Source organism: Tupaia chinensis, unplaced genomic scaffold (genome assembly GCF_000334495.1).
Source record: "Tupaia chinensis unplaced genomic scaffold, TupChi_1.0 Scaffold000354_1, whole genome shotgun sequence".
Lineage (NCBI taxonomy): Eukaryota > Metazoa > Chordata > Mammalia > Scandentia > Tupaiidae > Tupaia > Tupaia belangeri.
The window spans coordinates 9,046,655-9,063,826 of NW_006159849.1; the positions used below are offsets into that span (position 1 = coordinate 9,046,655).

Genomic DNA, 17,172 nt, shown 5'->3' on the forward strand with positions numbered 1-17,172 from the left:
AGGGCTTTGGATCACATCAGCCTAGGTTTGCATTGGCTTTCTTAGTAACTAGATCTAAGATGAGCTTAACTTCTTTGAGCTGCACATATCTATATGATATAGATAAGTAACCTCTATCTTGAAGAGTTTTTGCAAATATTAACAGAGGTAGTACATAAGAAAACAGCTAGTTCAGTGCCTAGAACATAATAAATGTGTGTTTCTTCTAGTAGTCACCTGGTAGTGCTGACAAGCTGTCTTGTGTGTTATCTTTAGGGTGATAACAGAGAGCAACCAATCTCTGTTGTTGTTGGATGTCTTAGAAGGGATAGAGATAAACAGCAGCCAGAGGAAGAGCTAGTGTTAGGAAGTTTTAAAGAAATGAGGATTCTATGGTTAATATTCTTGGTTGGAGTTTAAGAGGAAATTTAAGTTGTCCATTAATATACTTACCAATTGGGTCTAATTGGCAACTACCCCAAAATGAATAAAACAAGCGGGAATCAAGAGAGAAAAACGGCAGGCATCCTGTCAAAAAATAAAATCTTTGAAATTTCTACAACCCAATGGTTAGATACACATTTTATTAAAGCAGATGGATTACCCAATTTATATAAATTTATACAGGCGACGGCAACCTACGTCGCACATTCTGTCCTATGTGGGCAGCTAGTGGCCTTTCTGTAAAAGCTACATCTTGTCTTATTACTGCTTCAATAAAAAAGTATTTGATATCAACATCTCCTTTGCTGAAGAAAGTATCCTTTTTTATTCCGTTAATGTCTAGATCATTGTGGTTAAAGAATGAAATGAATTAATTCCTGTTAAGTGCTTTCATCAACGCTTAAAATGTAGTAAATCCTCAAAAAATGTTAGTTGTTGTTAAATTAAAGAATTTTTCAATTTGGTGCCTTCTGGTACAGGAACTGGATTTGTCTCTTCCTTTCTTTTTGAAACAGTTTTCTGATTTTCAGAGAGATAAGTGTTCTATTCTCAAGAGACTACCTCTCTCTTCAGAGGCTAACTGACTTGCTTTATTTTCTTTTCCAATTTGCCAAGAGTACATGTGCTTGTCAGAGAGAGATAGAAAGAGAAAGTATTTTCCCTCAATGGGGTGTGGGTATGCCACAATTCCTTCTTTGTTTCTTCATGTTTTGGGATCTGGGGCATGCACATACACGTTTTGTGTTTCTCACGCCACCTGGGCTGGAATTCAAACTCCATGGTTGGACATGTGAGATCCAGCAGCCTTAACCATCAGGCCATAGAGCTGGCCCACTTCCTTCTCTTTTTTAAAGGTTTGAAACAAATGTCCATGTGTCTTTTAATATGCATGATGTTATTACTGAAATGATCCTCACTTTTCTCTCTTCCCTTTGTCATTGACCTCGATATAGGTATGCCAATCTATTTATCCATCTATCTTTCATTCCAAATAGTCATTAAAGACATTCGGTATACATTCCCTACCAATTTGGCTATTCTGCCCCAAACTGGGAGAGAAATTGGTAATATCATGTCTCTGGAGTTGCTAACTTGCTAAACCAGCTAGGTTACAGCTAGATGTTTCAGGTGGTATCTCATTTCAATTATAGATCTCGGAGGAAAATTCCATGAACATGAGTACTTTTACATATGCCCTTCTTGTTCCTTTCCTAGAAACAGCATTTAAAGAGTACCCCAGCTCCTCCAGTCAGTTCATTTGACACTAGCTTTTCAGGATCAAGCTAGACTTCGAAAGGAGTCTCAATTTAGGACAATTATTGGGGGCTAGGAATTGGCAGAGGGGAGTTGGCTGGTGAGAGGCATGGTATGGACTCATCCACTTCTCATGAGACATTACTTGGTCATTCTTCAGTGCCTATCACTGGCAAAGATGCCTTTTTACAAGAATGTACTCACTGGAGAAAGCACAAAGCAATATACCTTGGATCACAGAATAGAAGGGGTGGTTCCTCTGTATTCTTAATAATTTATAAAATAACAAATAACAAACCAAGAGTAACTACTGTACATGTTCCAGAAAGTTCCTAATTAGTATGTTTCTGAGAACATAAATTCAGCTTGCAAGCACAATTCCCCAGGCCACTCTACCACTGTGTATGGCAATTAGACTGCTTGCTAAACACCATAAGCAAAACTTCAAATAAACAACAACACAATCCCCCCTGCAAGTACAGCAGAAGCATTTGTTGATGGACCCATACACAGAATTGGCTTAATTCTATCTTTCCAGCAGAGTGAACAGCACGCTGGTACTTTCAGTTTTGTTCCCCCCTCACATACCCCAGTTATCAAACTCTAATGAATAAAAGTTTATATAATACTTTAGTGAAGATTAATCAGGGTAAGATTAGTGGCATGGTTAAAAATGGAAATGTCTGGATAGCAGGTGTGTGTTGACTGTGTCCCTAATTGTTCCTATATTTCCTTAATTACCCTCCAGGACACACGGAGAATCATCTCACAGGGAACACATGAGAGAATAAAGGGCCAAAGATTTTATATTAAAATGAGGCCAATGCCTTATGACCCTGCTTCTGTTTTTTGCCCAGGTGCATGGAGGGCTTATTTGAATTCTTAGAATGTTGAACCAAGAAGAGTCAGAAAAGTACCTTCCGTACGACACAGTGATGTGATGCTGAACAAAGAATTGTTGACTAGGAGTTTGGAGTTCAGGTTCAACAGAAGCTCTGCCAAGCTTAATTCACTGCATGAATTTAAGCAGGACACTCGACCTGTTCTGAGTCGATTTTCTATTGGCAAAATCAAAGCAATAAAATACACACACACACACATACACACACACAGACACACACACACAGACATACACACACACATACACACATCACACAGTTCCATTTATTATTCAAATTTTATACTCAACTTTAACATCTCCCTCATGTCGCCCTACTAAGGGCAGTTAAAAAAAGGGAAACAACGGGTACCAGCAGATGGCATAACGCTTACATTGCTGGACTCCCACATAGTCTACTGCGGCGAGTCCTGGATGCTGCGTACATGTGTGCCCAAAATCCTGAAAGAAGAATGGAGGAGAAAGGATTGCAGGATCTCCCTCCCCTGGGTGGTGGTGGTGGTGGTGGTGGTAGTGGTGATTTCTCGCTTTCTGTCTCTCTGGTGAGCACATGTACTTTATAGCAAAAATCTCTCTCTCTCAAAAAAGGGAAAAATGAACTATATATATATCTTTTCCTCATGCTTTTGATGATTATATTTTCTGAATAACTAACTAGTTAACATGGGCTTGTTATTCATGCTTGTGGCTGAAATTTTGCTTTTGCAGAGAGAAGGCAATAAACAATTCAATGAAAGTGAAATAAATGTAGACTACATGCAGTACACTAAATTTCTGGCTGTTGAAAAATTTTCACCTATCTGGTTTGCAATTCATTGTCTTATTTAAAACTCCTTTGCCAGGTATCCCCAGGGACAATCCACCCAGAGATGTTCTTTGTCTAAATTTCTGTTGTATTTTGTATAATTAAAGGCCATTGGACCCTTGCTGCTTTATCATGTAGCTCTTAACGCACTGAGCAGCCAGATAACAGAGTGGTGGAGGCATCAACTTAGCTGAGACTTCTTGGGTCTGTCACTTACCATGGTCTGATCTTAAGCTAGGACTTGAACTCTGTTCCTTAGCTTTCTTAATGGCAAATGAGAAGAATAATGGTATCCACTTCAGGGATGTTATAAGGATTAAATAAGTTATTTCTTACAAATTGTTTAGACTTGCACTAAATAAGCACTATTTATTTATATTTTAATTTTGTCAGAGGGCACATGGACTCACAAGAGAGAGAGGGAGCAAGGGAGCGAGGGAGCAAGAGAGCGAGAGTGAGAGCGAGAGCAAGAGAGAGAGAGAGAGAGAGAGAGAGAAAGTGAGAAAGTACCCCCTAGGATGGAGGGACATGTTATAATCCCTTCTCTTCCATTTTTTTCTCTCAGGATTTTGTGCACACATGTACATGTCCCTGGTGTTTTTCAAACCTACAGGTCCAGAACTCTAATGGTGCAGTTGGCCTTGTGGGATACAGTTGCCTTAACCACCACACCACAGGCTGGTCTGTTAACTTAATTTGTAAGACTAAGTTCTCCAGTGACACAGATATGCCTTTTTTTTTTCTTTTTTTATCTTGCAGCTTCTATTGTGCTTAGTATATTGTAGGTGCACAAGGAAATACTTGTTGGAAAAGAGCCTAATGAAAGTATTGTCAAGGAGAACTAGAACAGAGGAAGCAATCACAATTCATTTTAAATGACAGATATTTTGAGTGTTCATTTTTGCCACATTTTGAAAAGCTGAAGCAATTTGAGGCCTTGTGGGATACAGTTGCCTTAACCACCACACCACAGGCTGGTCTGTTAACTTAATTTGTAAGACTAAGTTCTCCAGTGACACAGATATGCCTTTTTTTTTTCTTTTTTTATCTTGCAGCTTCTATTGTGCTTAGTATATTGTAGGTGCACAAGGAAATACTTGTTGGAAAAGAGCCTAATGAAAGTATTGTCAAGGAGAACTAGAACAGAGGAAGCAATCACAATTCATTTTAAATGACAGATATTTTGAGTGTTCATTTTTGCCACATTTTGAAAAGCTGAAGCAATTTGACATATATTTCATCTCTATACAAGGCATCTTAAAAGTATAGTGGGGTAAAGGGAATAGTGGGGACATTTTTTCACAGATGGATAGTTCTCAACATGAAAGAGCTGTCAAATGAGCTAGTCCCATAAAGAGAGGTAGGACGTGGGGAAAAGGGACTTTGGGGGTGACCAGAAGAAGCATGATGAAAGGAAAATAAAGAATTCTAGGCCTACTAGATGGTACTTAGGGTTGAGATATAAATGCAGGGCATTTGGCTATCTGGTTGTGGCTAAGGACTGGAAATATATTTAGGCTATTTTATCACTGACCAAGTCCAAAGAGGAAGTCATCTTGTTACTGATTTCCGCCATTATCAAATGCAAGCATCAAATCTGTTATTTTGGTCTCATAATTTTGAAAAAGTATATTTATTTACTTCTGAGAGAGGGAGAGAGAGAGGTTGATTGATTCCCAACAGAGTCCTCATGCTGAGATCCATTCCCAGCCAGCCCAGATCATGGGCACACCACACACACTTGCACCCAGTGTAAACCGGAAGGCCCATTCCATGTGGGTCCAGCAGAGTTATCTCTGCACTATTATCTGGTGAGGCCTCATATTTTTATACACACCCTTTATATGTGACCTGAGAAGAATATTGTTTTCTACAATGTGTCTTTAACCAGCCTCTCCTCCCTTAGATTTCCTGACTAGACTCTCTTTGTCTAAAAGGTGAAGATTGCCAGGAGAGTGAGTGAGATTCAAAACAAGAAGGTATGTCAAAATACAGCTACGCCAGCGCCTTACTCACACACAGTTCAAGGATAACAGGCACACACTTGAGGGAGGAAGGTACCTACCTGACTCCCAAGTCATATGGAAAGGCTGGTGACACCCAAAGGTTCCCTTCTTCTCTCCCTCCCTAACCTACCAGCCTTCTCTCCTTTCATAAAAGTAATGTGTGCTGGTTGTAAACATTGACCACTGAGACACTTTTAAAAGGTATAAATTGAAAAGCATCGCTTCCTATCTTCTCTCCTCCATCTCAAGTCTTCCTTCCAAGAAGCTGTAACTAATAATTGTTCACCTATGTGCTTGAAGTATTCTGTAAGCATATATGAAGGGACTTCAAAAGTTTGTAGATAAATTAAATAGAAGTTTGAGTTTATTTTGGTGCAAAAATTATTTTAAATCCATGTACACCTTTTTCATGGTATGTATTTTCTGTGAACCTTTTAAAGACCTCCTCATGTGTGTGATTAAAAGTACATAAATGGGATTATACTGAACATACAGATGTGCTATTGTACAATGTGGTTTGAACTTAAGAAAAGAGAAGAAAATCTTTGGCTATTTTTCTATATGCACTATGTATTATTTATAATAATTTCAGAGTATTTCACTATATGTGTGTGTATATGTGTGTATATACACATATATGTGTAGGGTTGCCAGAAAAGTCATGATACATTTTTGCATAGAAAAATATGTCAAGACTTTTCCAATAACTCAATACTTTAAGTAGTTTCCTATTGATAATTTTTTTGTTATTTCCATTTTACTGCTATAAGCAATATTATAGTAAATATACATAGAAGAAATTCTTAGAAATAAAATTAAAAGGTGAAAGGATATACACATTTAAAATTTAATAGGGGTAGCTAAATTGCCCACTAAAAATGTAAAATATTTCCATATATATTTATTGACACTAGGTACTTTTAGCCTTTAGTTTTTGCTAATTTGATAGGTTAAAAAAATACACTGTTGTCTTAATTTTTCATTTCTTTAATTGTGAGTTGAGCATCTGTATTTTCTTCTCTATGATCTTTCCATTGATATATGTTCCCATTTTTCTGTAGGGCTATTAATAGTTTTCTTTTGGAGACCAGCACTTGGTGTAATGGCTATGTCGCCGAACTCCCATGTAGTTGACTGTGGTTCGAGTCCCGGACCTGGTGACTTAAACTCACGCCGTGCGTGTATGCGCGCGTGCCCAAGATCCCAAGGGGATAATGGAGGAGAAGGGATTGCAGCGTGGCCATCCCCCCAGGGGGTGATTTCTCACTTTCTATCTCTCTATCTCTTTCTGTCTTTCTGGTGAGTGCACGTGCCCAATAGCAAAAACCTCTCCAAAAAATAATAATAATGATTTTCTTTTTATGTATACATAGCTTTTTCTTTCAGGTTTGACTGAGTAATGCAAGCTAAAATAAAAACGAACTAGGGCTGGGTCATTAATGACAGACATATCTTGATTTCCAAAACAAAATGATCCAATTAGCTATTTATTAAGATAAACTCTAGTAACTAATCCTTTTATAGTTATTATAAGCAAACACACCATTTATATCTTTACTGGCCTTCAAAAGGCTTCAGGAACTCTTTAACATTGGCTGTACCTTGCTAAATCATCAGTTATTGCTTACGGGTTGCTGAGGTATTGGAATGTCACATTGGAATAATTGGGACAAGAGAACTTTAAATCCTTCACAAAATCACACACTCAAACCAGTGTCCTCAAACATTCTCTCAGCTAAACCAAGGGATGGGCTGCTCTTATTACCTAATACAGATTGTTTTCTTTTTCTGTCCTTTTCCTCACAGGGGCCAAGGCCCAGTCATAATCCTTCTTTTCTAGAGTGGATTTTTTTTCTTAAGTCTATTCATTCACCTCTCCCATGAATAGAAGAGATAGATAATGAGAGAGGGCAAGAGAAACAGCACCTCAGTGGGGTCTTGGTACTGCTGTGCAGTCTTGCCAGCATGGGTGCCAGATCATGGTGTACTCAAGGAAGGTCTCTGGTTGCAAGCCCGGACACTTCCCCTGTCTGTGAGTCACCCTTGCAATTGCCAGGATTTACCAATGGGCCTCTATCTGTCACCTCTAGGATGGGTTTGAAAATCGGACCAATCTCTATTCTACTGCTTGTTGCTAACATTAGTCATGTACAAGTCATGAGAATCAGTTTTTTTGTTTTTGTTTTTGCAATAGGGTGCTTGTCCTTGCCAGGGAGAGAGGAGAGAGAGAAAGGGAGAGAAGTGATAAATCATACTCCTAGGGGAATAGCCACACCACAATCCCTTCTCCTCCATTCTTTTCAAGGGATTTTGGGCATGTACATACATGCGCCTGGTGTGATTTTCAAACTGCCAGGTCTGGGACTCAAACTACAGTTGGTCAAGTGGAAGTCCAGTGCCTTAACTACCATGCCACCTGCTGTCCCTGAGAATTAGTTTTTAAGATTCATTTTTGCAGCATTAACATCAAGTACAATTTATAAGAACACAGAATCTGTTCTCCTATTTATTTTTAATATTTTGCAATGGCAAATGTTACTAAATGATGTGTAACACAATGTGTGGCAAAGGACCCATTAGGAAGCACACATGCATTATGCATGGCATAACATAAGCAATTATTCAGAGGTTAAGGGAATCTGGGTTGGTTAACTTTGAAAAGTAAACTTTTCAAGATGGTCAAAACAATTTATATCATTGGGACCAGCAGTTAGCATAATGGCTATGTCGCTGGACTGCCACATAGTCGACCACGGTTCGAGTCCCAGACCCGGTGGCTTAAAACTCACGCCGGATGTGTGTGCATGTGTGCCCAAGATCCCGAGAGGAGAATGGAGGAGAAGGGATTGTGGCATGGCCTTCTCCCTTGGGGGGTGATTTCTCGCTTTTTATCTCTCTGTCTCTGTCTGTCTGGTGAGCGCACGCGCCCTATAGCAAAAACCTCTTCCAAAAAAAAAAAAATCTATATCATCTTAGGCAGCTCATCCCAGTCTGATTTCCAGTGTGTGCGAGATTCTTTAACTCCATGATGACTAAAAGTTCATGGTGCAGAGTGAAAGGGCAAACTATAAACTGTCTGCTACAGCGGCTGCTCACAGGTGAGCCTCCCCGGTAAGCACTGGGAACATGCAGGCACATCTCCTTTATGAATGGGAGCTCTGCTTTAGGGCATGTACCACCTCCTGACCATCTGAAATGTTGTGTTAAAAGGGTGTGGTAGGGCCAGGCAGTGATATAGCAGTAACACAACTAAACCCACATAGGAAATGTCGTAGGTTATTGTTCTGGGACCACCCCGAGCATGCCAGGCACATGCATGTATGCCCATGACCTGGGCTGACTGAGATTGAGGGTGGATCATGGCATGATGATCCTGCTAAGGGTACCTGTCTCTCTGTCTCCCATTGGCTCTCTTTCATGACAGAGACAAATAAATTTTAAAAAACGGAGTGGCACAACTGCTAGCTGTTTCCCGGTCTCTATTCTTCCCTTTCATCCCAGTGATGGAATTTCGGCAAGCTATATGTTTGGGCAAGCTAAAAGCCACATTTTCTTAGCCCCATTTTTTCATATATGTGACAAATACTGACACATTAGACTAAGCCAAACTAGCATATGTGACTTCCTCATTGTGCTTTTCGAGAAAGCTCTAGGCTTCTCCCTTGCTCCTTTTCCCAGACTCCTTCTGGCTGCTACGGGATGACGAGCCCTGATGGACCATGTGAACAGGCATGGCAGAGCAAAAGAAAGAAGGAACCCGGGTCCTCAACACCATGGGGCTACCATATCACTTCTGGACTCAAGTTCAGAATAACCTGTGTGTGAGGAATGTGCTCCTGGCTTCTTTAAGCCACCACTGTTTTGGGACATGTTGTAGCAGGACCCTTGTCCTAAGGCAAAGTGTTCTGAGCTGCACTGAGGCTCAGTGGGAAAAGTGTCCTGCTAGGTTGCGATATTGGCCATAAGCAAGGGACCCGAATTTCTCCTGCCAACTCCAATAACCTCTTACCATATGAATGTACAAGTTATTTCCACATGGAAAACCCTTTAGAAGAAGATTTTCATGAACTATCACACCTTCTACCTTCCTTCCACCATCTTCCTCCCTCTTTGCATTATTGCTGACCCTGGGTCTGGCCTTTCTGTATTTGATATAAATACAAAGAAATGAGAGTCATTTAACACTAATAAGAATAAAAATAAAAAATACGTGTAGTATTTGTGACATGCATAAACCATTAACATTTCCAAAAAACTGTATGTTTATTTTAATGATGCTGCCATCACTAAAACAGCTTTTTAATTTTTTTCAACATTGTATATTTTCACACTTCTTATAAAATGACTGGGTCAGATCACTTAACCTCTTTCTTGAACACTGATTATACACAATGTTCATGTGAGTGTTGGTGTCAGAGAAGTGGGTAAATTCACAATGGTGCTCTTTAGATGATCTGTGTTGAAGTGCCAGGGAATATTGGCTTCATAACTTAACAATAGAAAAATACTAATGAATAGAAGGAGACCACTAAAGAGATATATACTCCACATGTATACCAGAAATGAAATGTAAACTTCTGAAAAGCACTGCTTTGTGATATTTTACTTCACGAATTTACTCACTTACTTAATGTATGTATATGTATATAGTTACTGCCCTGCCCCTTACTTTCAAAAACTGAAGTTCTCTTTGCATTTTTTTTTTTTTTAATTTGCTATTGGGTTTCTCTGGAGCAAGAGAAAGCTGGGAAGAGTGAGAAAGCACTCTCCAGTGGGGATGGTCATGCTGAAATCCCTTCTACTCCATTCTCCTCTTAGGATTTTGGGCATGCATGTACAAGTGCCAGGAATGTTTTCCAAGCTGTTGGTTCTTGGACTCAAACCATGCAGTTGGCTGTATGGAACCTAGTCACCTTAACCACCACACCACTGCTGGCCCTGCATTCCGTTTTTAACTCTATTCTACTAAAACCTTGATTGACTAAACTATCCCCTGGGTGATGCCTTCTAGTAAGGTCCTTAGCTTTGCTCACTCCAGGGGTCCTCAGGCAAAGCCACTACACTCCTGCGCCCTTGCCTCAACTCTCAAGTCAGCCAAGTGTGGATTGTACAGGTTCTCCGAGGAGCAAGGACTCAGACAGGAAAGATCCCAGTGCTAAGCACATTTCCGGAGTCACTGAACCTGAAATGCATAAAGCAGCAGTGCTGAGAGTGGGTGCTGCCAAACTGGAAATTCTGACTTCCTTCCCACGTTAGCTCTACCTGGTAGGCAGGTTGGTGTGTCTCTTCTAGTGAAAACCAGCTTTCTTATAGCCATTACGGCAGAGAGGTCGGTTCAAATATATTTATTTACAGTTTTCAAATATGCTGAGAGCTCTAGTACAGGCAATGACTTTGTTCCTCACCCAGGAGAGGGCAAGATTAAGATTCACAGAGGGCCAGCCAGGTGGTGTAGTGGTTAAGGTGGCTGGATTTCATATGGCCAGCTGTGCAGTTTGAGTCCCCAACCTGGTTGCTGGAAAAAAACCACACTGGGTACACGTGTGTGTGCATGCCCAAAATTCTAAGAGGAGAAGGAACTGTGGTGTGGCCATCCCTCCTGGGAGGTGCTTTCTCACCCCCTATATGTCTCTTTCTGGTAAGTATATGAATCCTATAGGAAAATAAAATCAGAGTCAATGAAGTTAGAAAGAAGGAAGAATGTCCTAAGAGTTAGTGACCTGCAGGATGAAGGAGGTACCAAGACTGACGTCAGACCTGTGATGTAAATTTAGGATAGCAAAGTCTTCACAGGTTGTGAAAATTTTTGAATCTCATTGATGCACATGAGAATTACTTCTGCACTTGTCTTTAAACTTAGGCAGACTAGCTGGGAAGCGTGTGGTCTCACTAAATGAGGAGTGAGTTACCAGAATTATTTTGAAAAGACAAAAAAAAAACCAACACTTCTCAAGCATACTGAGGTGTGTTTCCCGAGAAATGTTATTGGTATTTGGTCAGGCCATTCTTCATGGGAAACTACCGTGCATGCAGTCAAATACCATTTTTGTCCCCTCTCCCAGGCCATGAATAAGTACCAGAAATTGTGACAATCCCAGATCCTGCTCTCATTTTGAAATGCTTCCTAGGGGAGGTAGTGTTATCCACATTGAGAACAACCCCAGTCATCATCTTTTGAAATTAGCACCAAAAGTGGCGGTAAAGGAACCATAAAATAAATGCCACAGTCATTTATATGAAAATGCCACAGTCATTTGTTATGGAATTCTCATTGACACAAAATGCTTTTTTAAGTTGGTGTGTGCCACTCGCAGAATCGGGCTTTTTAAAACAAAATATGTAACCAATTGGCCTCATTATACAGCTTAGATTCACTATCGTGTTCATATATCATACAGCTCACTGGAAAGGGGAAATAGTTATTCTCTACAACAAAGCATAATTTATTAGTGATGACATCCTGCCCTACTGGGAGGCAATGTTACTGCTGTTATTGTTTTGTTTGTTTGCGTGAGTACACAATCTCATGAACAGCTGTGTTGGGTTAGGAACTTTATCAGCAAGCCTATATATTGTTTTTCCAGAGACTCCTAAATACCAAGTTTGATTACATTTATGAATTCTGCAATCGTTTCTGCTGCTTGTTTACTTAAAAATGCCAAACCCATTTTAATGTGTGGCTTTAGAGAATAGTGTTCTAGGTGGCTTCAGCAGATGAGGCCATATCCAAATGTCAGACATTACTCTGGGGCAAAAAAAGAGCAGAACATCAAAATCTCGTTCAAGCAAACTTCAAAAGTACCGAAACACTCGTGTGGGTCTCTAAACACACCCAGACATTCCAATCAATTAGGATTGCAAAAATCGGTGTATCTATAAGGTCTGGCATGGAGAAAGAACCCCTCAGATTGGATTTAGTCTGACACAGATTTCATAAAGAGATAACAGAGTTAGAAAATTCTAGTCTCATAATGAAATTTCCTACACCCAAGGTAGATGTTCACAGTGTAATTAGATGTGCAATCCAAATAAAATTTTCCATTCACTCAAACCTAAAATAACATTAAAAGACAAAAGAGTAACGCCCTAACCAAATAGAGCCTGAAGAGAACAAGATTTTTATACTCTCTCCTCAATCTCCTTTTTAAATAAGATAGTAAATTACAAGAAGAAAATCTGATAATGATCCAAGTCTAAGCTTTTAAGAGACAATCTGAGCCAATTCACATCCAGTCCATGTTCTGACACCTCTAAGAAAAGAATTTGACAATCCAAACTGACATTCATCATTGCTCTGAGACACGGGAATAACTTGAATCTCTATAGATAACTTACATTTTTCTGTTACACGCTGATTACTTACCCAGGGAAGAAAGCTACAGTTTAGATTTTCAACAATATAGGAATCAATAAGAGTTTTCTGGCTAATGGTAAAATGACCAAGAAACTTAAACCCATCACTCTTTTATTTTAATTTGCCAGAGGGCATGTGCACTTGCCAGAGAGAGAGCACACAAGAAAGTATCTCCCAAGGGGGATAGTCAAATCACAATCCCTTCTCGTCCATTTCTCTCTCTCCTGTTGGGATACACATACACATGTGCCGGGTGAGTTTCTTAAGCTGCCAGGTTGAAACTCGAGCTGTAGGCATGTGGAATCCAGTCACTTTAGCCACCAGGCCACAGTCTGGCCTGAAAACCCATTACTTTTTAGTGAGTGGTGGTAATTGAGGCTTTGATAATGTTTGGATCCTTTCTACAGCGAAAGGGACATATGACTTCTGCTTAACAACAGAGACTAAACTCTGATGGGCTTTGAGTGAGAGGTTCTGGGTCTAGATGGGGCCTACGGCTGTGAGGCTACATAGATGTGGCATGTGTTTCCCATTGGTGGATCAATGCACCACCAAGATGGCTGAAAGGGAACCAATGTTTCTGAACTGTTTCACATTCAGGATCCTTTCATGTGTTGGCTGATTTAATTGCAACACTGCGAGGATCTATTGTCTATGGGTTATACATACACCAACAGTTGATTAGGTCAGGGAGCATAATGATCTGGATTCCTAGGTCTTCCTGCCACTGTCAGCTTCAACCACTGATGAAAGGCAGCCTTCTCTCAAAAGTTATATTCTCCCTATCAAGTTGTAATTTCTAGAGATTTTTTTTTTGCCTTAATTTTTAAGAATTACTTTAGTATTTGTTTTACCTGGTTCTTGGTTAGTGGAGCATAAAATTTTAGCACACAATAATTTACTTTTAAATTTTCGTAGTTTGAAAGAATTATTAAATAATTCTTGGATCACTAGTCACTATTTTGTTGTTACTGAGTTAAGGAAATACTTTTAAACTCTAGCCTACATGTGATCAAAACAATTTAAAACATGTTTGGGGGCCAGCTGGTGGCCTGGTGGTTAAGACATGGCTGACTGCATGGTCATGGTATCAGTCCCAGACCTGGTGGCTTAAAAAATACGTTGGGCATGTGTGTGCATTCTCCAAATCTCAAATGCAAAAATGGAGGAAAAGGGATTGCAGTATGTCTGTGCTTGATAGAGGATGCTTTCTTACTTTCCTCCTTTTTATTTGGCTCTCTACTGTGAATTTATGTGTCCTCTGGAGAAATTCTTAAATATTCTTTGGGGGCCAGCAGGTGGTATGGTGGTTAAGGTGCTGGACTCCCATATGGCTGATCATGGTTTCAGTTTCAGACCTGGCAGCTTGAAAATCACACTGGGTATGTGTGCCTGCAGGCCCCAAATCCTAAAATGAGAATGGAGGAGAAGAGATTGTGACATGGCCGTGCTCCACATGCACCCTATGACAAAACAAAACAAAACAAAACAAAACAAAACAAAACAAAACAAAACAAATGGTCTGGCATTAAGAGTTTTGTGAATGAAATTATATACTATCTAGATGCTTGTCGAAATTACTCCAAGAAGGAAGTAGGTAGATACACATATAGAGGAAACAAGGCTGGCCCAGCTGTGGCAGCACGTACCAGTAGACGCTGCTACTTGGCAGCCCAAGGCCACTTAAGAGGCCTGGGTTTGACTTCTGGCATACCCTAACATGCCCCTTAATCCCAGTTCTTCAGGAGACTGACACAGGAGGGTCACAGTGAGACCCTGTCAGTTCATAAATGCACAGATGAGCCATGAGCGGGTAAATGTAGAAGCTGCTTAATAGTACAGAGGATTATTATAATAATGCTCTGTTTTAATTTTAATTTTTCACTTATTTAGAATTTTTTAATAAAAAATGTTTAGAAAATATAGGCTTAGTATTTTAATCCTCATCAGGATACATAGATAGCACTTTCTGGAGTTGTTCTTTGGTGCTCATTCTTTCGGTCGACACATACTGATTGTATCAAATGTGTTGACACTATGTCCCTAGCCATCTACTAAGTTAATTTGACTTATTTGAATACAAGGGGACTTCAAATAGTTCCTGGCGCAATGGAATTAAAGTGCAAATTTATTGTGGTACAAGAAAATGTTGAAAACCATGCACAGTTTTATTTATAATACGTATTTTCCATGAGCTTTTTGAAGACTCCCTCGTACGTGAACAGCAATAAAATAAAGGTCAGAAATTATTTTAAAAGTCAAAGACATTTAAAAAATGGAAAATGCACAAAAATGGAATTATTAAAGATATTGTGTTAAAATTATATAACCCAATATTAAACAATACACAAAATACATTTTTAAGAGGTTTTTGCCTTAGGGCACTTGTGCTTATTGGAGAAAGACAAAAACAGAGACAGTGAGAGGGAAAGTGAGAAAACACCATCACCGACAGACAGTCCAGCGATATAACTACTATGCCATCTATTGTCCCCACCAAATAAATATATGTGTATATATGTTTATTTATATACATATACAAGGGGCTTTAGAAAACTCATGGAAAAATGAAATTAAAGTACAACTTTATGTTGGTGACAGAAAAAAAAAGAAAAAGAAAAAAAAAGAAAAAGATTTATTTTGACCTTAGTTTACTTAAACACTACGTTAGGGATCACCTTTGATAATGCACTTAGCTATCTGCACCTGACTCTGATCCTTCATATTAATGACCAGATTTATTTATTTATGATTTTAGGTTGAGATTCGGTACACTGTGTGTGCGTTCACTGGAGATAGAGAAAGAGAGAGAGAGAGAGAGAGAGAGAGAGAGCAAGTGAGAAATCACCCCCAAGGGGAGATGGCCATGATGCAATCAACCCCTTCTCCAGGGTCCTCCTGGGATGTTGGCACATACACACATGTACTTGGTGTGATTTTTCAAGTGACCAGGTCCAGAACTCCAACTGCGGTCAGCCATGCGGGAGTCCAGCATCTTAATCATCATACCCTTGCTGGCCTAATCTTATGTGTATTTTATTTTTTTTGAATGTCGGTCACAATATTTCTTTCCTTCTAGACATTGATGGTACCACGGAATGCAGGGGTAGAGAGAACATCCTTGCCTCTCTCCCTCTTTCCTACTGGTCAGGCAAATCCCCCAGCTCTATGCCTATCTACTACTGTCGCTGAACATAGCTGGGTAAAAAAGAACACAACCTGATGATTCATGCTACTTTAAATGTACAACTACAAACATCAAGCAGGCTGTGTAGTCATCCTATGTTTTCCCTCGCAGTCTCTAAACCGCCTATAGATTTTTCTCTCCCTGATCTCCACACCTCCTCCTCTTCCACACTCTCAGCCAGTGTCTATCTGTATTCTCTTTATCCATATACAGAAGCTATAGATAATCACCCGTTCTTCCCACCAGAAAATGTTCCAACCTACCCACATCTGTATTTATAAACTCTGTCTTCCTGCCTATTCTTCATTTGTGTACTGAATCTCAACCTGTCCCACCTTCTCAAGAACTTTGTTTGAATTCTCTAGAGATTAGTTTTCAATCCCCCCCTTTTTTTTCTATAAACAATACTTCTTAGGGGTTCTCATCTAGTCCCTTTGTTTTAAGAATATACTGGTGTCTCTAAGGATAGTGATGCTGTGTCCTTAACACATCTATTTCTTGCCCTGGATGCTCAATTCATGAGCAAGCCCACTAGAGCTTTATCCTCAAAATATGTCTTAGAAAAAGTATTGCATGATACCACTTACACAGGGTAATTAGAAGAGGCAAATTCATAAAGACAGAAAGTAGAACAGTGGTTACCAGGAGACTGGGGAAAGGTAATGGGGAGTGAGTGTTGCGTGGGTACACAGTATTGATTTGGAATGATAAAGTCATGGAGGTGGATGATGATGAGGATAGCTGCCCAATGACAATGTGAATGCACTTAATGCCACTGAATTGTGCACTGAGAACAGTTAACATTTACTGTCATACATATTCTTTTAGAAATTGATGTAGAAATATCTTAAACTACTTTCTAAAAAATAATTATTTGTTATTATTATTTACTTTTTAATTTGACCAGAGAGAAAAAGAGAGGGAGAGAAGGAAAGCAAGAAAGCAAGACACCTGGTCTGGGATTCAAACCATGGTTGGCCATGTGGGAATCCAGTGCCTCGACCACCACGCCACCAGCTGGACCACTGAACTACTTTTTACTACCTCTACTGCTGTCATCCTGATTCAGACCACTATCCTCTCACCTGCACTATTGTAATGGCCTCCTGAAAGCACCTCCTGGCTTGTAATCTTGTCGACCAGAGAGAAAAAGAGAGGGAGAGAAGGAAAGCAAGAAAGCAAGACACCTGGTCTGGGATTCAAACCATGGTTGGCCATGTGGGAATCCAGTGCCTCGACCACCAC

General features: G+C 39.7%; 1 protein-coding gene across 8 annotated transcripts in view; it reads right to left on the reverse strand.

The window, feature by feature from the left end:
• Positions 1-17,172, reverse strand: part of TRPM3 (transient receptor potential cation channel subfamily M member 3) — a 657,305-nt gene that overhangs the window by 310,696 nt on the left and 329,437 nt on the right. For 5 of the 8 annotated variants that reach the window (XM_014589340.2, XM_006152480.3, XM_006152479.3 and 2 more), the window contains exon 7: positions 433-507. The exons of the other annotated variants lie outside the window; for them this stretch is intronic. In XM_014589340.2, the coding sequence (XP_014444826.1) occupies positions 433-507 (75 nt within the window). The remainder of the gene's footprint in view (positions 1-432; positions 508-17,172) is intronic. 8 annotated transcript variants of the gene reach the window in all.